This window comes from Ranitomeya variabilis, chromosome 3 (assembly GCF_051348905.1).
Source record: "Ranitomeya variabilis isolate aRanVar5 chromosome 3, aRanVar5.hap1, whole genome shotgun sequence".
Lineage (NCBI taxonomy): Eukaryota > Metazoa > Chordata > Amphibia > Anura > Dendrobatidae > Ranitomeya > Ranitomeya variabilis.
The window spans coordinates 724,604,440-724,626,385 of NC_135234.1; the positions used below are offsets into that span (position 1 = coordinate 724,604,440).

Sequence of the window (21,946 nt, forward strand, 5' to 3'; positions counted from 1 at the left end):
AGGGGTTCTGGCAACAGTAGCCAATTTTCTCACCTTGCCAATCAGTGCAGCAGCATGTCCTTCTTGCAGACTGTCTCTTATAGCCAGCTGTAGCGTATGCACAACACAGCGCATGTGATGAATGAAAGTATTGACACAGTTTCAACAAGATCTAAACTATCATGTTGCTGTTCATCTGAAGCAACTTCAGTTTGCTCCTCAGTTACAAAACTGTGTTCCTCTATTTCAAACATTTCTGTGTCTGTGGACCCAGAATCTTCTTCTAGCTGCTGGTCACCATCATTACTCTCATTCATTAGCTTAATAGTACTTATCATATTTGAAGCTTTGTCAGTTACGACAGAAAGAACTTGCTCTTTAAGTTCATAGTCTTGCAGAACCTTTTCCACCAAGACCTGGAGAAACTCACTGGTGTGATGAGCTTTGGTGTCTTTTACTGCCAATGTCTTGGTAACCATTTCATTTTTGTCACAAACAAATCGGACATTGATGGCAAAATAGTTCACTCTGACGTGTGCAGGCATGCATTTTAAGAAACAGAAAGCGTCCCTTGAGAGTTTTTTTTCAAGTTCTTCCTTTTGTTTAAAGGGAACCTGTCACCCCGTTTTTTCCGTATGAGATAAAAATACCGTTAAATAGGGCCTGAGCTGTGCATTACAATAGTGTATTTTGTGGACCCCGATTCCCCACCTATGCTGCCGAAATACGTTACCAAAGTAGCCGTTTTCGCCTGTCAATCAGGCTGGTCTGGTCGAAAGGGCGTGGTGCCTTCCCCCAGATCTTGCTTAGTTTTCCGTTGGTGGCGTAGTGGTGTGTGCATGCCCAAGTCCAGAATCCACTGCACAGGGGAGGGAAAAGAGCGCCATCTGCGCTATTCCCCTGGTGATCGGTGGGGGCGGCCATCTTCCTGTGGCCGCGCGTGCGCAGATGGAGCGCTCTGCTGCCCGGGGCTTCAGGAAAATGGCCGCGGGTGCGCAGATGGAGATCGCGGCGGCCATTTTCCTGAAGCAGTAATACACAGTCTGCAGTCACACACCCACTGCACAGCTCATTTTGCCCCCCCCCCACACAAAAAAAAAAAAAACAATAGCGCTGCTCCACGTTTCCTCCTAACTATGAGATTTCTCTAATAGTGCACACTGTTAGTAGATACAAAAGAAGGTTTTGTTACATTGATTCCATCCTCAGGCATCGGCTATATATCTGCCACCAAGTTGATCAATAACATAGCATGAAGGCAAGAGACGTTAAAAAAAAACAAAATAAAAACGCAGATATAGTGGACAGAGTCTACAATGTGCAGGGTCCATTATATTTCTTGCGCCTCATTGGCTAACAATATTCATCTGCATAATATGGTCGCGAAACCTGGGCTTAAAGGTTATCTGTCACCAGGTTCTGCTACCTAATCTGAGAGCAGCATAATACAGAGACCCTGGCAATCTGTCACTTACCAGACTAATTGCTGTAGTTTTGATAAAAATCATAGTTTTATCAGCAGGAGATTATCACTAGAGGACTAGTAAACCTGCTGCCATGTAGTCCTCCTTATTTATGAGATCTGGATAACCCCGCCCCCATCGATTGGCAGCTTTCTGTGTACAATATGAAAAAGGCAGAAATACTGCCAACCAGTGGTGTGTATGGGCTTATATAGAGCTCAGCATTCCAAAAACAGATCTGCAGCAGGAAAAACAGGGATTTTATGAAAACATCTTGCTTCTCTCAGGTAAGGGTAGGAAATTCTGTTAAAAACCTGTTAAATTCTCTTTAACCCCTTCCCGACATTTGCGATACATACATATCATGGCGATCTCACGTGATATCGATCGCAGCATTTAGCAGGCATGCTCTCCGATCGGCGCCCCTGCCACGTCATCGAGAGGGGTAGATCGTTGTCATAGTGACCCGATGTTGTAATGACGGTATCTGGGTCACCAAAACTACCAAGCTTGCTAGGATCATGCTCTAATGCAGCAAGTTTGTCTGTCACTGCAGCGCTGACAGTTTGTAAAGTATAGGAATGAAAGCGATCTACCTGCAAATAGTGAAAGTCCCATAGCGAGACAAAAGGAAAAAAAGAAAATATAAAAATATCTAAAAAAAAAAATTGTACCAAGAAATAAGTGTTATGGAAAAAAAAAAAAAAAAAAACAGTACACATTTGATATCGCTGCGTCCGTAATGACCTGACCTATAAAACTATCCCTCTAGTCAATTCCATTAGTGAAAACAGTAAAAAAAAAAAAAGAATAAAAAAGGCAAAAAACTACGCTTCAAACCATCAAACAAAATAAAGTGTGATAAAATTTGATAAAAGAGGAATGTGAATAAATATGGTACAGCTGAATCAGTCATCTTGTTCCACGCACAAAAAAATATGTTTCAAAAATTGTGTTGATGTCTATTTTACACTTGGGAAATGTTATTTATTAATCCTTTTGTGTGACGTGACTGATTTCAGGGCATAAAAATTAAAAAGGTTTGAAAAATGCAACATTCTAAAAATTTGCTACATTCTTTTTTCTTTTTTCACAAAAACTCAAGTCATATCGAAGAAATTTTACCACTATCATGAAATACAATTTGTCAAGAAAACACAATCTAGGATCACTGAAGAGCTCCAGAGTTATTATCACAAAGTGACACTGGTCAGAATTGTAAAATTTGGCCTGTTGATGAAGGTGAAAACAGGCTTGGGGATGAAGGGGTTAACAACCTGACAAATGGATAAGGCTGCCGTCACACATGCGAGTTTTAGGCCTCTTTCACACTTCAGTTGTTTGGCGTCAGTCTAAATCCGCCATTTTCCTCAAAAAATGGATCCGTTTTTTTTTTCGACGGATCCGTTTTTTCCCCCATAGACTTGCATTAGCGACGGATTGTGACGGATGGTCGTCCGTTCCATCCGTCAAAATTTGCCGGACGTCATCTAGACATTGACGGTCATTGCAACGTTTTTTGTCTGCGTTGAAATGGTGGATCGCGACGGATCCGTCACGTCCGTCATTTCATAGAATGGCCACCTATGGGCGATGGATCCGTCGCGACCGTCATTTCGGCGGATCCGTCGCCCCAATCCGTTTTTTCAATTTTTTTCAATTGCGCATGCTCCAAAAAGTATATACAACCCCCGAGTAACGGATCCGTTACGTCCGTTTTTTCAACTATTGTGACGGATCCGTCGATCCGTCATTATGTCGGAAGTGACTGACGCCAAAAAACTGAAGTGTGAAAGAAGCAGAAACTACGTGCGTAAAACTCGCATAACATACGGCACAATGCTTCTCAATGGTCTCGTCCTATCAGCCGTATATTACGGATCCGTAATATACGGCATTCTACGGCCGTACAAAATCGCAGCATGCTGCGTTTGTCAGCGTATTGCGCAAATAATACGCCAATGAAAGTCTATGGGGGAGAGAAAAATACGGATTCCACACGGACCAGCAGTGTGACCTGCGAGAAATACGCAGCGGTGTTAGTGAAAAGTCGGTAATTCAATTGCCGGCTTTTCATTTCTCCTTCCTAAACCCGACATGATATGACTGGTTTACATACAGTAAACCATCTCATATCCCCCTTTTTTTTGCATATTCCACACTACTAATGTTAGTAGTGTGTATGTGCAAAATGTGGGCGCTGTAGCTGCGCCAATAAAGGGTTAAATGGCGGAAAAAATTGGCGTGGGCTCCCGCGCAATTTTCTCCGCCAGAATGGTAAAGCCAGTGACTGAGGGCAGATATTAATAGCCAGGAGAGGGTCCATGGTTATTCGCCCCCCTGTGGCTAAAAACATCTGCCCCCAGCCACCCCAGAAAAGGCACATCTGGAAGATGCGCCTATTCTGGCACTTGGCCACTCTCTTCCCACTCCCTGTAGCGGTGGGATATGGGGTAATGAAGGGTTAATGCCACCTTGCTATTGTAAGGTGACATTAAGCCAGATTAATAATGGAGAGGTGTCAATTATGTCACCTATCCATTATTAATCCAATTGTCTGAAAGGGTTAAAAAACACACACACATTATTAAAAATTATTTTAATGAAATAAACACACAGGTTGTTTTAGTATTTTATTGCTCTCTCAATCCATCAGAACACCCTCGCTTGGCAAAATAATAAACGCACAAGATACATACCCTCAGATGAACCGTCACGTCCCACGAAGTAATCCATCTGAAGGGGTTAATTATTTTACAGCCATGAGCTGCGCTAATGCACTCGCTCGTGGTTGTAATCCCCGGGTAATGAAGGAAATCTGAGTGATCTGTACTTACATTGAGTTGCGGTGAGGCACCCTCTGGTGGATGTTCTCATGAACTGGAGCCTTGGAAAAGTTCCCACGCTCGAGTTCATATGAGTTCATCCACCAGAGGGCGCTTCACCGCAACTCAATGTAAGTACAGATCACTCAGATTTCCTTCATTACCCGGGGATTACAGACACGAGCGAGTGCATTAGCACAGCTCCTGCCTGTCAAATAATTAACCCCTTCAGATGGATTACCTCGTGGGACGTGACGGTTCATCTGAGGGTATGTATCTTGTGCGTTTATTATTTTGCCAAGCGAGGGTGTTCTGATGGATTGAGAGAGCAATAAAATACTAAAACAACCTGTGTGTTTATTTCATTAAAATAATTTTTAATAATGTGTGTGTGTGTGTGTGTGTGTGTGTGTGTGTGTGTTTTTTAACCCTTTCAGACAATTGGATTAATAATGGATAGGTGTCATCATTGACGCCTCTCCATTATTAATCTGGCTAAATGTCACCTTACAATAGCAAGGTGGCATTAACCCTTCATTACCCCATATCCCACCGCTACACGGGAGTGGGAAGAGAGTGGCCAAGTGCCAGAATAGGTGCATCTGCCAGATGTGCCTTTTCTGGGGTGGCTGGGGGCAGATGTTTTTAGCCACAGGGGGGCCAATAACCATGGACCCTCCCCTGGCTATTAATATCTGCCCTCAGTCACTGGCTTTACCATTCTGGCGGAGAAAATTGCGCGGGAGCCCACGCCTATTTTTTCTGCCATTTAACCCTTTATTTGCGCAGCTACAGCGCCCACATTTTGCACATACACACTACTAACATTAGTAGTTTGGAATATGCAAAAAAAAAAGGGGATATGAGATGGTTTACTGTATGTAAACCATGTCTCATATCATGTCGGGTTTAGGCAGGAGAAATGAGAAGCCGGCAATTGAATTACCGGCTTTTCACAGATATCGCGCTGAATTAAATATAAATACAGAATATATATATATGTGTCTCAATTATATAGATTATATATATATATATATATATATATATATATATATATATATATATATATATATATATATATATATATATATATATATATATATATATATGTATATATATATATATATACACACTGTATATATGTTTTCCCGAACATTTGAGCACATAAATCCATTAGATGTCGGTTTTGCAAGCCTGCGAGAAAATATCGCAGTACGGATGCCATACGGATTACATACAGAGGATGCCATGCGCAAAATACGCTGACACACCCTGCCTACGGATCACTATTTTGGGAACATTTCTCCGTATTACGGCCGTATTACGGCCGTAAAATACGGACCGTATTGTCTTACGCCGAGTGTGACGCCGGCCTAAGACTGTAAAATAGCCTAGAAAAGCTAGCCTCCGGTAGGAGAGATTCATCAAGCTAAGGCAGGAGTCACACTAGCCTATTTAAAAAAAAAAAAAAAAAAAAGACTAATGTTGGTCCAGAAAAGCAGGAGGAATGTCATGCAACTACAATGCTATTTTTCTTAACTAGCATCCGTATGACACACGTATGCAATCCATATGCAACATCATCTTTTACATACTGGAATTCTCTATGTAATTTAGAGATAGTTTTCAAACTAACAAAGCAATCTTATATACGTATAATAATCTTACATACAGATATAAGTATAGATGTCCGTGAGATACATAATTAGCTTACTGCGTGTATATTATAGGGTCACTCCTACTTTTAATAAGCAGCAAAGGCTAAGCAGGCAGCTGTGGGCTGATATTAATAAGTTGGGAAGGTCCATGGATATTGTTCCCTCCCCAACCTAATGACGAGCCCTCAGCTGGCAAATATATATATGGCGCATCCATTAGATGCACCAATTCTGGAGCTTAGCTTCGGCTCTTTACGGTTGCACTGGTGCGTTGCCATTCGGAGTAACGGTTTTGAGGTTAATGTGAGCTGTGTAATGGCCGCTGACATCAAACCCAGGGGTTATTAAAGGAGACATTCCCATTACTGGCCCCGTAGTCAAAAGTAAGACACACACAGAAAATTCCTTTACTTGTAAAAAATCACTTCCCAACAATTTTCCTTCACCCCCCCCCCCCCCCATCTTCTACCAAAAAAAAAATAATCCACAGGGTCCACTGTAATCCAAATTGAGGTCCCGCTCACAGACTTTAGTCCAGTGTATGGAGCACCATTCAGAACGAAGCTCCATACACTGGAGCAGTAGCCACTGCCAGTTCTCACACCGCGCGGCAGGAGTACCCAGCTGCTGTGACAAGCGGTGACATTAGGTTGCCACAGTTCAGCGGCTGTTACCCCTAACCACACTGACGTCACCGCTGATCACAGCATAATAGCAGGCATTGGCTTCCGCTCCATTTCTCACTGTGACAAGCGGTGATGTCAGTAAGACTACAGAAGGTCACAGCCGTTCAACTATGGTGACCTTACAGACGTCAAGGAGTGATTTTTATAAATAAAAGACTTTTCTGTGTGTATTTCTTTCTCTAGACAACTCTCCATTACTAACCCCTGGGATTGATGTCAGCAGACTATACACAACTAAAAACCACAAATCCATTACCCTGATTGCCAACACACCAGGGCAAATCAGAAAGAGCCTATCTGGGGCGGCAGAGGGTTGGTCTTATTAGGCTGGGAAGGGGGCAATATCCATGGGCATTCCCAGTCTATTAATATCAGCTCACAGCTGTCTGCCTAGCCGTTACTGGTCATTAAAAATAGGGTAGCTCACTTTTTTTACGGTCCCTTTTTAATAACCAGTAAAGAATAAGCAAACAGCTGTGAGCTGATCTTAAAGGTCAACAGGGCAGACATAGTACGCCTGCCGCGGCAGGAAGACAAGAAGAGGACGTCATCGTATGAAGATAGGAGGCGCTGGACCCGGACCGCGACACCTATCGGACCCGGACCGCAGCGGGACCGACCCTGGATGAGTATAATATAACCTGTTTTTCTTACCTTTCAGGATACATCGGGGGCTTATCTACAGCATTACAGAATGCTGTAGACAAGCCCCTGATGCCGGTGGGCTTATCTCATATACGATTTTTGGGGTGACAGATTCCCTTTAATAGGCTGGGAAGCGCCATGGTTATTGGCCCAGACTAAAGGTACCTTCACACTAAGCGACTTTACAACGATAACGATAGCGATCCGTGACGTTGCAGCGTCCTGGCTAGCGATATCGTTGTGTTTGACACGCAGCAGCGATCAGGATCCCGCTGTGAGATCGCTGGTCGTTGCTGAAAGTCCAGAACTTTATTTCGTCGCTGGATCTCCCGCTGACATCGCTAAATCGGTGTGTGTGACACCGATCCAGCGATGTCTTCACTGGTAACCAGGGTAAACATCGGGTTACTAAGCGCAGGGCCGCACTTAGTAACCCGATGTTTACCCTGGTTACCATTGTAAAAGTAAAAAAAAACAAAACACATACTCACATTCCGGTGCCCGGCGTCCGCTTCCCTGCACTCCTCCTGCATCCTGTGTAAGTGCCGGCCGTAAAGCAGAGCAGTGGCATCACCGCTCTGCTCTGTGGGAGATGCCGGAGATGTTCGGCGCTGACACAGGAGGAGTGCAGGGAAGCGGACGCCGGGCACCGGAATGTGAGTATGTGGGGTTTTTTTTACTTTTACAATGGTAACCAGGGTAAACATCGGGTTACTAAGCGCGGCCCTGCGCTTAGTAACCCGATGTTTACCCTGGTTACCAGGGGACTTCGGTATCGTTGGTCGCTGGAGAGCCGTCTGTGTGACAGCTCCCCAGCGACTACACAGCGACGCTGCAGTGATCGGCATCGTTGTCTGTATCGCTGCAGCGTCGCTTAGTGTGAAGGTACCTTAACAAGACCAGCTCACAGCTGTCTGCTTTGCCTTAGCTAGTTTTACAAATAAAGGGGGTACCCCAAACTATTTTTTTTCAGTTATTTATTAGCCAAGTATAGAAAACTACACATGCAAAGCACTGATTATATATCTTACTGATATATATATATATATATATATATATATATATATACACACCGTATTTTTCGGACTATAAGACGCACCGGACAATAAGGCGCACCCCAAATTTGGGGTGAAAATTGCAGAAAAAAAGATTTTTTATAAGATGGGGGTCCGTCTTATTGTCCGAATTTACAGTATCTTACCTGAGGGCTGGCGGTGGCAGCGCTCCATTACTGACTGGGCAGTGACACGCATGACCACAAGTGGCAAAGACAGCGCTCCATTACTGACTGGGCAGTGACACACATGACTACAGGCTGGCAGTGTCAGCGCTCCATTACTGACTGGGCCGCTGTTTACCATCTCAACCGAAACTAGCATTGCGGCCTGCTGCCGAGCGCCTCACACGCAGCCTCCATGTTGGCCGCGCCGCCTGTGTGTATGCGCGGCTGCGGTGTGCGGCGTATAACCAGGCAGCAGCAAAATAAAAGCTCAGAGCAACAGTAACTGTGTATTGCATCAAGGCTCGGCCATTGCTCTCCACATGAGGGTGCAGAAGCTCCGCCATACCATACGCGTCCAGCACAACCGCTCACCGCACAGGCACATGACAGCTCACATCGTACTCACTTTTTCCACTGCTTTTTCCACTGCCGCGGTCCGGTGACCCACCCCCGCATTGTGCCCCCCCCCCCCCCACGCCACTGCGTGAGAGGGGTCCCTTTCCCCGGTGAGGTGATGCAGCAGCCCGGTAAGCAGCAGAGCCGGGTGAATCCTGTAGTAATCGGTGGTGGCGGCCATCTTCCTGAGGCCGCGCGTGCGCAGATGGAGCGCTCCGCTTCCCGGGGCTTCAGGAAAATGGCCACTGCGATCTCCATCTGCGCACGCGCGGCCTCCCGCGGCCATTTTCCTGAAGCCCCGGAAAACAGATCGCTCATCTGCGCACGCGCGGCCTCAGGAAGATGGCCGCCACCACCGATAACTACAGGATTCACCCGGCTCTGCTGCTTACCGGGCTGCTGCATCACCTCACCGGTGAAAGGGACCCCGCTCACTGCGCCTCCTCATCCCAGCACCTCTGCCGCCACACCTCTGCCGCCACGGTAAGCCTGCATTGCGACTATTAGACGCACCCCCCATTTTCCCCCCTTTTTTTGGGGGAAAAAAGTGCGTCTTGTAGTCCGAAAAATACGGTATCTATTCTATTCTTATGGTTCAGGCTGTGAATTTACTGTACTTGGCTGATGAAATGTCGTGTTTCCTTTGAGCCGTGTGAGTAAAAATCGGACGGCACACACGGTCCATTTTTTCTCGCGCCTATTGACTTGCATTGGCGAGTGCGATCAGATTTTCTCGCAATTGCAGCACGCTGCAATTTTTTACTCTTAGTCTGATCTGAGATGACAAATAAATTAAAAAAAAATAGCAAATCAGCACTGACATTTACTAACATTGGTCAGACTGCAAAGTGATATTTTCTTGCATTGCAGTCCTCCGTATTAGACACCAGTGTGAGCGAGCCCCTAAATGTGTCAAAATGATGGCATAATTTTCCAAAAAAAAAAAAAAAAAGCGGCCTTAAGATCTGCTTTAGACACTGTGTGCCCCGGCTGACAAGTGGCTGTTTATTCACTGAAAAGTGATGTGGCTTCTTTCATGTGGCCTTACGTGCAACACAGCTGACCAAAAAAAAATTAAGAAAAAATGTGCTTGAGCTGTGATGCACAATTTTAGCATTAAGTAAAGCCAACTGCATTATCTTAGAACCATTTTTACTCCTGGAATTAACTTGTGCTTTTTTTTATTCTTTGACAATGTGTTTTTAACATCTTGCTTTAGCCTAATTTATCATTTGAGACTTTTCAAAATGTAACAATTTTAGTACTAGTGTGCTCCAGTACCATACTTACTGGTGTACAAAATCCATCCACTTTAAAATGTTGCATGTTCGTCATTAATTGTCCAAAAATTTAAAGATGATGCAACTTTTTGCTCTAATCAATTAGCGTATGCCATTTTTAAGTGCAGAACATGGCCATGAATACCACAAAAAAGAAAAGCCACTCAAAAAAAACACTCAAATGATGACAGACTCTAGGCCACCATCACAGGTTCAGTATTTGGTCGGTATTGTACATCAGCATTTGTAACACAAAATCAGGAGAGGAACAATCAGAGGAAAAAGTATAATAGAAACCACTTCGGAATTTTACAAATACTGATGTAAAATACTGACCAAATACTGAATGTATGAACATGGCCTTAGACCAATCAGACTTAAAATTACACATTAATCAGACTCCATGAACCATTACGATGAATCTGATGCATTACTGTCTAGTCTAAAGATGTGTTTATAGCACTCGACTTGAGGCACTAAATGATCGGTGAACGTTTTTTACTCATTTTACCTATTTTCAAGTATTTTGGACCAAAAGGTCTATATACCGGTGGTCGGCGCTGATAGCAAGTGAGCATTTCTGCTACACACAGGTGATCTGATCATCGCCTGTGTGTAGCAGAGGTGATCAGACAACGGCAGCTTCTAGTTTCCCATGGAGACTATTGAAACATGCAAAAAGTATAAAAAAAAGAAAAAAAAAAGTTTAAAAATAATTTAAAAATATATATATAAAAAAATTACACACACACATATATATGTATGTTCAAATCACCCCCCCCCCCCTTCGCCTCATTCAAAATAAAACAATAAAAAAAATAAAAACAAACATACACATATCTGGTATCGCCACGTTCAGAATCGCCTGATCTATCAAGCTATAAAAATAATTAATCTGATCGGTAAACTGTGTAGCAAAAAAAGTCAAAACCCCATAATTAAGTTTTTTTGCTAGCATTAAAATGCAATAATGGGCGATAAAAAGATCACATACACACCAAAAATAATATAATTAAAAACATCAGCTCGGCACTTAAAAAAATAAGCCCTCACCCGGCCCAAGATCCTGAAAAGTGGAGAGGCTACGGGTCTCGGAAGATAGCGCAATTTTTTATTTTGTGCAATTTTTTATTTTGTGCAACAAACTTTGGATTTTTTTTCACCACTTAAATACAAAAAAAAAAAAAAAAAGAACGTTCACATGTTTGGTGTCTATAAACTAGTAATGACCTGGAGAATCATAATGGCAAGTTAGTTTTAGCATTTGGGGAACATGGTAAAAAAAAACTAAATCCAAAAAACAGTTGTGGAATTGCACTTTTATTGCAATTTCACCGCACTTGGATTTTTTTTCCCGTTTTCGAGTACGCGATATGGTAAAACCAATGATGTCGTACAAAAGTACAACTCGTCCTGCAAAAAATAAATCCTCACATGGCCATATTGACAGAAAAGTTAAAAAAAAAAAAAAAGTTATGGCTCTGGGAAAAAAGGGAGCGAAAAACAAATGCAAAAATGAAAAAGGCTCTGTCGTGAAGGGGTTAAAGTCTGCCGATTAAAGTGGTCTTTTCAGAAGATATCAACATGAAGGTGATAAAAATACATTTCTTAATTCCTGTTATGCCACTTTATATTAATTCCCAAAAAGCACCTGAAGGGTCAATAATATACCTGAAAGCAATTTTGAATATGTTGCAGGGCCCAGTTTTAAAAATGATATCACTTTCGAGGGGTTCCAATATGTAGGACCCCCAAGAGTCACTTCAAAACTTAATAGGTCCTTAAAAAATTAAGTTTTGTAAATTTACTTGAAAAAAATGAAAAGTTGCTGCTACATTTTTAAACCTACTAAAATGCTAACAAAATAAAACAACATTTTACAAATGGTGCTGACATAAAGCAGGCATGTGTGTGATATGACTATCTGGATTAACTCCTTAATCCCATATGACGTACTATTCCGTCAAGGTGGGGTGGGCCTTTATTCCCACCGACAGGATAGTACGTCATATGCTATCGGCCGCGCTCACGGGGGGAGCGCGGCCGAGTGTCAGCTGACTATCGCAGCTGACATCTGGCACTACGTGCCAGGAGCGGTCACGGACCGCCCCAGGCACATTAACCCCCAGCACACTGCGATCAAACATGATCGCAGTGTTCCAGCGGTACAGGGAAGCATCGCGCAGGGAGGGGGCTCCCTGCGGGCTTCCCTGAGACCCCCAGAGCAACGCGATGTGATCGCGTTGCTCCGAGCGTCTCTTACCTCCTCTCCCTGCAGTCCCCGGATCCAAAATGGCCGCGGGGCTTCATCCGGGTCCTGCAGGGAGGTGGCTTACCAAGCGCTTGCTCAGTGCAGGCGCTGGTAAGCCAGGAGCGCTGTCAGTCAGATCGCTGATCTGATATATATATATATATTTCCCATAAATACATTTCTTTATCTAAATAATAAAAAAAAAACAATAAAAGTACACATATTTAGTATCGCCGCGTCTGTAAATACCCAACCTATAAAACTGTCCCACTAGTTAACCCCTTCAGTGAACACCATAAAAAAAATAAACGAGGCAGAAAACAACGCTTTATTATTATACCGCCGAACAAAAAGTGGAATAACACGCGATCAAAAAGACAGATATAAATAACCATGGTACCGCTGAAAACGTCATCTTGTCCCGCAAAAAACGAGCCGCAATACAGCATCATCAGCAAAAAATAAAAAAGTTAAAGTTTTCAGAATAAAGCGATGCCAAAATAATTATTTTTTCAATAAAATAGTTTTTGTCTTATAAAAGCACCAAAACATAAAAAAATGATATAAATGAGGTATCACTGTAATCATATTGACCCGAAGAATAAAACTGCTTTATCAATTGTACCAAACGTGGAACGGTATAAAACCCCCCCCCCCAAAAAAAAAAAAAGAAATTCATGAATAGCTGGTTTTTGGTCATTCTGCCTCACAAAAATGGGAATAAAAAGCGATCAAAAAATGTCACGTGCCCGAAAATGTTACCAATAAAAACATCAACTCGTCCCGCAGAAAACAAGACCTCACATGACTCTGTGGACCAAAATATGGAAAAATTATAGGTCTCAAAATGTGGAGACGCAAAAACTTTTTTGCTATAAAAAGCGTCTTTTAGTGTGTGACAGCTGCCAATCATAAAAATCCGCTATAAAAAATGCTATAAAAGTAAATCAAACCCCCCTTCATCACCCCCTTAGTTATGGAAAAATAATAAAATAAAAAAAAATGTATTTATTTCCATTTTCCCATTAGGATTAGGGCTAGGGTTTGGGTGAGGGCTAGGGTTGGAGCTAAAGTTAGGGTTAGGGTTGGGGCTAAAGTTAGGGTTAGGGTTTGGATTACATTTACGGTTGGGATTAGGGTTGGGTTTAGAGTTAGGGGTGTGTCAGGGTTAGGGGTGTCGTTAGGGTTACCGTTGGGATTAGGGTTAGGAGTGTGTTTGGATTAGGGTTTCAGTTAGAATTGGGGAGTTTCCACTGTTTAGGCACATCAGGGGCTCTCCAAAAGTGACATGGCGTCCGATCTCAATTCTGCGTTGAAAAAGTAAAACAGTGCTCCTTCCCTTCCGAGCTCTCCCGTGCGCCCAAACAGGGGTTTACCCCAACATATAGTGTATCAGCGTACTCGGAACACATTGGAGAACAACTTTTGGGGTCCAAGTTCTCTTGTTACCCTTGGGAAAATAAAAATTTGGGGGGCTAAAAATCATTTTTGTGGGAAAAAAAAAGATTTTTTATTTTCACGGCTCTGCGTTATAAACTGTAGTGAAACACTTGGGGGGTTCAAAGTTCTCACAACACATCTAGATACGTTCGTTGGGGGGTCTAGTTTCCAATATGGGGTCACTTGTGGGGGATTTTTACTGTTTAGGTGCATCAGGGGCTCTGCAAATGCAGCGTGACGCCTGCAGACCAATCCATCCAAGTCTGCATTCCAAATGGCGCTCCTTCCCTTCCGAGCTCTGCCATGCACCCAAACGGTGGTTCCCCCCGACATATGGGGTATCAGCGTACTCAGGACAAATTGGACAACAACTTTTGGGGTCCAATTTATCCTGTTACCCTTGTGAAAATACAAAACTGGGGGCTAAAAAATCTATTTTGTGAAAAAAAAAAGAATTTTTATTTTCACGGCTCTGCGTTATAAACTGTAGTGAAACACTTGGGGTTCAAAGCTCTCAAAACACATCTAGATAAGTTCCTTAGGGGGTCTACTTTCCAAAATGGTGCCACTTGTGGGGGGTTTTAATGTTTAGGCACATCAGGGGCTCTCCAAATGCAACATGGTGTCCCATCTCAATTCCAGTCAATTTTGCATTGAAAAGTCAAATGGCACTCCTTCCCTTCCGAGCTCTGCTATGCGCCCAAACAGTCGTTTACCCCGACATATCGGGTATCAGCGTACTCAGAACAAATTGCACAAAAACTTTTGGGGTCCAATTTCTTCTCTTACCCATGGGAAAATAAAAAAATTGGGGGCGAAAAGATCATTTTTGTGAAAAAATATGATTTTTTATTTTTACGGCTCTGCATTATAAACTTCTGTGAAGCACTTGTTGGGTCAAAGTGCTCACCACACATCTAGATAAGTTCCTTAAGGGGTCTACTTTCCAAAATGGTGTCACTTGTGGGGGGTTTCAATGTTTAGGCACATCAGGGGCTCTCCAAATGCAACATGGCGTCCCATCTCAATTCCAGTCAAATTTGCATTGAAAAGTCAAATGGCACTCCTTCCCTTCCGAGCTCTGCCATTCGCCCAAACTGTGGTTTACCCCCACAATTGGGGTATCAGCGTACTTCATTTTCTCCTGTTACCCTTGGTAAAATAAAACAAATTGGAGCTGAAATAAATTTTGTGTGAAAAAAAAGTTAAATGTTCATTTTTATTTAAACATTCCAAAAATTCCTGTGAAACACCTGAAGGGTTAACAAACTTCTTGAATGTGGTTTTGAGCACCTTGAGGGGTGCAGTTTTTAGAATGGTGTCACACTTGGGTATTTTCTATCATATAGACCCCTGAAAATGACTTCAAATGAGATGTGGTCCCTAAAAAAAATGGTGTTGTAAAAATGAGAAATTGCTGGTCAACTTTTAACCCTTATAACTCCCTAACAAAAAAAAATTTTGGTTCCAAAATGGTGCTGATGTTAATTAGACACGTGGGAAATGTTACCTATTAAGTATTTTGTGTGACATCTCTGTGATTTAAGGGCATAAAAATTCAAAGTTGGAAAATTGCGAAATGTTCAAAAATTTCGCCAAATTTCCGTTTTTTTTTTCACAAATAAATGCAAGTTATATCGAAGAAATTTTACCACTATCATGAAGTACAATATGTCACGAGAAAACAACAACGTCACAATCGCCAAGATCCGTTGAAGCGTTCCAGAGTTATAACCTCATAAAGGGACAGTGGTCAGAATTGTAAAAATCGGCCCGGTCATTAACGTGCAAACCACCCTCGGGGCTTAAGGGGTTAAAGGAATAAGCAAAATTTGAAAATTGCAGACTTAACATTTTTGTAAAATTTCTGATATTTTTGTAAATAAATGCAGAAAATATTGACATACCATTATCATAAAGTATACTGCGTCACGAAAAAAATAATCTCAAAATCAATGGAATCGGTTGAAGCGTTCCGAAGTTATTACCACATAAATCTGACTAGTCAAATTTCAAAAATTTGGCCTGGCCACTAAGGGGATAAAATACCATTAAAGTTCCCTGTCCACTTATTACAAAAGTGTGAACCCCTCTATACAATTCCTTAAAGGGGTTGTCTTATTTTAGTAAACATTCGTCCATACAGTGATTAAAAAAAATTGAAAAACCCAAGCAACACTTACCCTACCCGGATCCAGTGCCAGCTCTCCGCGGGGAGTCTAAGTAATACTCGGTGTGCCTTTTTTTTTTTTTTTTTTTTTTTTTAACAACTACATCAAGGTATGGATGAGAGTTTTCTCAAAAAAGACAACCCATTTAAAAACTAAGTACACTTTCACACAATGCTTTTTACTGTTTATTTGTCTACTAAAAGCAACTTTCTAAATAGTCTTCATTAAAAAATGTTCTACCGTGTTGCTGCACAGCGTCAAATGTCTCATTAAGACATTAGTTTTTCTTGTACCGGTTCCATTTCTGGTTTTATGGGTAGAACTCACACTTATTATAGTCTCTTGGGTAGTTCAAATGTCAGTACATTTTTGCTAACCGGGTAGTCCGCACAAAATCCAAAATCATGGAGACATGTCAGATCTTGATCGGATTCTCTGGTCAAAGTTTCCAATGCAAATCTATGGGTCAAAAAAAATATTCACATAGCCCTTGACCCTATGCTCAGTCGGGGCTTACGCTTCAACTCCCACGCTTGCTGTGACGGGACCATTGATAGTAAAGATGCAAACGGAGTCGCAACGTGCTCTGTCTTATATACATTTTTCTAACGTATACACCTACTGGAACTGGGCAGCAGAATTTGGTAGACTACCATCAAAAACTGCACTAAAATAAAAAAGGTCCGCATCTCTGGAACCATATGGTGCTATAAAAAATAATTAAATAACCCTCAGGAGAGCAGCAAGTATAGAATAACAGCAAAATCTGGCCACTTAAACCTGGTGTCAAGAGGTTTCATTCAATAACTTTTCCCTCCCCACAGTTTTTTAATAGTTTAAAATAATGACTTGCCCTCCCCAGGTGCATCTCTGGCACTGTCCTAGTCATTATTGACTTATGACTACATTGCATGTGACCGCTGCTGACAATCACTATGCTCAGTGCTGTTTAAATCAACAAATACAACTTTAGCTGAACATACCAGCTCCCACCACCCAAGAACTGCTAACAAAAAAAGCAATCTGTAAATTGGGATTTTGGGTCCAGCGCTGTTGTAAGCTCCGAAGATGATCTACAGGTTCCAGCAGAAGCCGCTGCACATTGAATGAAGCTGGGCAGTGCAGCTCCATTCCATGTGTTTACATCCAGAGCCTAAAACAGATGATAGTTGAAGGTGCTGAGTGTCAGAACACCATCTATCCTAAGGATCAATCATTAATATCTGGCGACTGGACAATCCCTTTAATTCCTCTTACAATCTGCGATAAACAGAGTACATTTAAGTATAAAACCTTCAGCATTTGTCAGCTGTGCCCCTCAGCTTATAATGGTCCTTGTTCAAACATTTCTCCTGCAGATGTGCAGCTACAGCAAATTCCCAAGATGCCTCTAACTACAGTCTGAGGGTTACTAGCCGTATAAATCGGCCATAATGTCCGCTCCAATGTAAGGATGGCCAGCCACGCTTGTTAAAGGGAACCTGTCACCAGGTTTGGCTGATATGAGATACAACCACTACCTTGCAGGGTTGATATAGTGCATTCTATAATGCTGTATATCTGCCCCCAAACCAACCTGTAAAAGAAAAATAACTTCTTATACTCACCTGCGGGGTGGTCCAGTCCGAGGGGTGTCAAAGTTCTTGGTCCGGTGCCTCCCATCTTATGATCGCTGTCCTCATTCTTGCTTTGTGTGGATGACACGTCCCTGCGTCATCCATAGAGTCTCCCCAGCATCGCGCTCCTGTGCGGGCATACTTCTCTGCCATGACAAGGGCACATAAAGTATTGCAGTGCGTCTGTGCCGGAGCTCTTCGACATTTCCCCGGCGCCTGCACACTGCAGTACTTTGCTCTGCCCTCAAAAAGACAGAGAAGTAAGCCTGTGCAGGCACCAAGTGTCGCACCCCCAACAATCTGGTATTGATAGCCCATCAATATTAAAGTACCAGACAGCCCCTTTAAGTCTCAAGGTGATATGGAGGTTGCTTTCATATCTCCCATTCACTACGAGCACCCCCACAACCCCACTTTCATTCCCAGGATTGTGTAGATCTCAGCAGGTGTTCCCTCAATGATCACACATTTATACCACATTTAATAAAGCACTTTAAAATCCGCCACATACCCAGCAGTACCATAATAGAGAGCTCGTTACACTAGAGGCCATAATATGTCAGAAGATCTTTACAAGACACTGAAGATGACCACCCCCTACTATCAGATCCATGTACAAACTGTCAGCCCTTAACAACAGCTAGATCTGGTGCCATACAAAGTGACCCGACACGTGGGCGCTAAAGACAAACACATTTGTGCCAATTACAATTTCCATCCAATCCAGCTGGAAAATTATTCACAATGTTGAACAAGTCCAACAGTATGGAGTCAGAAACCATCTAATAAATGGGCAAAAAGCAGCAGTATGATTTTCAGAAAATTGTGCAGAATTTGGACTGAAATCCCTTAAGCCACACACATACTCCGATACATCGAGATATTGTCTGCTGGTGCCTACGTTTGTAGGGCTGTTTTCTATGGATAGCTGAGATGAGGAGTCACTAAGTTTACAATAGTTTGCCCACAACTAAACCACATGTATCAACTCTCACCCTTGGCCAAAATTGGGGAACATAACTTAAAGGGAATCTGTCAGCCCCTGGGACACTTTTCAGCTATTACTATGGGCTTACAGGTAACAAGTGTTAATCTAGTCTTACCTGTATGCCTCATAGTTGCTGTCTAGATGTGGAGAAATAGACGGATTTCATTATGCTAATGATTTCTTCCGGGCTCCGGGGCGTACGGTGAATGGAAGAAATCCCTGCCTCCGCTCTTCATTATACTATCACACCCTCCGATGCACGTCACACTGACCTGTGACGTGTAGTTGTGGTGCTTGAATCCTGCGTGAGCGCTCTGCACTTCGTCGACCATCTGAACCTCTTCCATCTTTCCATGGTACGGTTCTTGTGTGTAAGTGCACAAAAACGCCAAGTACACTGACCATAGAGCGAAGGAAAAGAGAAACGCCTAGTGTGTACTTAGCCTGAAAATTACTTGGTTGTCTCAGTATTTTTTTTTCCTACATTTGTCTGTACGCCAGTGGTTTTGGTTATCTCAATAGTTTAGCCTAAATCATTTGTGACTTTTCAAAGATGTCACAGATGTTTTGCGCAATTGCGCTCCAATACTCTGGTGTAGGATTTTTTTGTTGTTGTAGATGTGCTACCTTATAAAGCGTATTGAAATTGCATTTGTGTCAATTCATCAAACATTGTGCAACCATTTTGACAAGTGTAGTGCCAAAATCCCCCAGTGCAGATTGAAAGGCAAGCAGGGCTGTGGGGTGGGTAAGCCAAACCTCCGACTCCACAGCCCTGGTCACTACTGAGCAAGTGCATAAAGTGCAGCACAGATTCATCTCAACTATGACTCCCCAGCCCTGGTCACTACTGAGCATGTGCATAAAGTGCAGCACAGATTCATCTCAACTAAAAGCCGAGATCCTTAGAAAAGGAACAGAACAAACATTTATAGGAAGTTTCATAACTTTCCCAAACTATTATGAAAACATTTACAGCACATCCTTCATTATACTACTGTAACAATTTATTATATATTTTAGGAGTCAGAGTTGGTCCACTTTATACCGACTCCGAATCCACAGCCTTGAAGGCAAGACCAAAAAATGATGAATCCGGGTCACAAGGTTTTTTTGGGGTGTGTGCCGTGTTCTCCACACCAACAAATCCACAGCGCAGGACAAGAGCTTTCACTTTGCAACTTAACTCGAAGGGGAATAATAGCAAAAAATTCTTAACCCGTCTACAGCACAAACGGATAAGCTGTGCGCTAAAATGTCTGCAGCATGGAGATTAGATTTGCTCGGCCCTCATCCACTTTCCTATTTTCCGTCCGCAAATCAGCGACATTTCAGTCGTCCCATGCAGATGATGCACTAATATTATGTAAAGAAGGAAACAGGGATCAGGTCGCTGCAGGGAAACACTGTGGGACGCCGTACACGGGATCAGGTCGCTGCACGGAAACATTGTGGGACGCCGTACACGGGGTCAGGTCGCTGCAGGGAAACATTGTGGGACGCCGTACACAGGGTCAGGTCGCTGCAGGGAAACACTGTGGGACGCCGTACACGGGATCAGGTCGCTGCACGGAAACATTGTGGGACGCCGTACACGGGGTCAGGTCGCTGCAGGGAAACATTGTGGGACGCCGTACACGGTTTCAGGTCGCTGCAGGGAAACATTGTGGGACGCCGTACACTGGATCAGGTTGCTGCACGGAAACATTGTGGGACGCCGTACACTGGATCAGGTCACTGCAGGGAAACATTGTGGGACGCCGTACACGGGATCAGGTCGCTGCAGGGAAACATTGTGGGACGCCGTACACTGGATCAGGTTGCTGCACGGAAACATTGTGGGACGCCGTACACGGGATCAGGTCACTGCAGGGAAACATTGTGGGACGCCGTACACGGTTTCAGGTCGCTGCAGGGAAACATTGTGGGACGCCGTACACGGGATCAGGTCGCTGCAGGGAAACATTGTGGGACACCGTACACGGGATCAGGTCGCTGCAGGGAAACATTGTGGGACGCCGTACACGGTTTCAGGTCGCTGCAGGGAAACATTGTGGGACGCCGTACACGGGGTCAGGTCGCTGAAGGGAAACATTGTGGGACGCCGTACACGGGATCAGGTCGCTGCAGGGAAACATTGTGGGACGCCGTACACGGGATCAGGTCGCTGCAGGGAAACATTGTGGGACGCCGTACACGGGATCAGGTCGCTGCAGGGAAACATTGTGGGACGCCGTACACGGGATCAGGTCGCTGAAGGGAAACATTGTGGGACGCCGTACACGGGATCAGGTCGCTGCAGGGAAGCATTGTGGGACACCGTACACGGGATCAGGTCGCTGCAGGGAAATACTGTGGGACGCCGTACACGGGATCAGGTCGCCCTGACGGACACAGGATTCTCGCCAACTACAACCAGCTCTGCAGATTCTCTACAACTTTTCATTTTCGGCAAGTAACATATTGATCACCCCCACATTACAATATTAGTGCCCTCCTGTACACGGCCAGCGATGGCAACATCTGGGCAGTGCCCACACATGGAGGGGAGGACAGGAGCTCGGTCACCACAGGACCCCTCACTGCATCCACAACACACTGCAAGCAGGAGCCCGGAGACACAGGAAGGGACATGGCAGCACCCTGCCCCTCACACACGGTGCCCAGCACAGCTCTCAGGTGCCAGCCACACACGCAGCCCGCCTCACCCTCCTCACCATTAAAACTTTGGCAGCGCTCTCCAGCTGGGCGATCACTTCACTCGCACCCAGCGCCGCCATCATGGGCTCCGTTCAATGACGCGCCACGCAGTGCAGTGTGGGATAAAGCGGGGAGCAGAGCCAATGGCGGCCCTGGGGGGAGGGGGAAACCGAGGAGGCTCCTCGCACTGAGGGGCGAAGGGAGCACAAGTTTTGAGGAGACGAGCTGGCAGTGTGGCAGCGGCGGGGCGGCGTGGCCGAGCTGAGGGGAAGCGGACGACGCGCGGGCATGAGGGGAAAAGCGGTCACTAACGGCTGGAAAGCGACACTTTGACGACCCTTTTAGAAATAGAGCAAAGACCCCTCATATCTCCCAGAAACAGGTGGGACCCCGAGTCCTTATAAATATTGGTAACACTCTGCATCCACCATCCTCGAAAACTCCATGTTTTAATAGTTCTCCGTCCTCCGTAGTCAATTCCCATTTTTGCGCCTTCGTTTTTTACTTTTCCTTGCTCCGCTTTTTATTTTTCCGTTCACCACTTACTTTTTTGCAGAACAAGTTGCAGTTTTGATTGACGCCATTTATTTTACCTCACGATGTGCTGGAAACCAATTCGTGGTGAT

General features: G+C 43.9%; 1 protein-coding gene across 1 annotated transcript in view; it reads right to left on the bottom strand.

Annotated features, from left to right (window-relative positions):
- XPO4 (exportin 4) overlaps positions 1–21,563 on the bottom strand; it is a 144,608-nt gene extending 123,045 nt beyond the window's left edge. The window contains exon 1 of the mRNA XM_077298369.1: positions 21,338–21,563. Coding sequence (XP_077154484.1) covers positions 21,338–21,403 — 66 coding nt within the window. The 5' untranslated portion in view covers positions 21,404–21,563. The remainder of the gene's footprint in view (positions 1–21,337) is intronic.
- Positions 21,564–21,946: the final 383 nt, after the last annotated feature.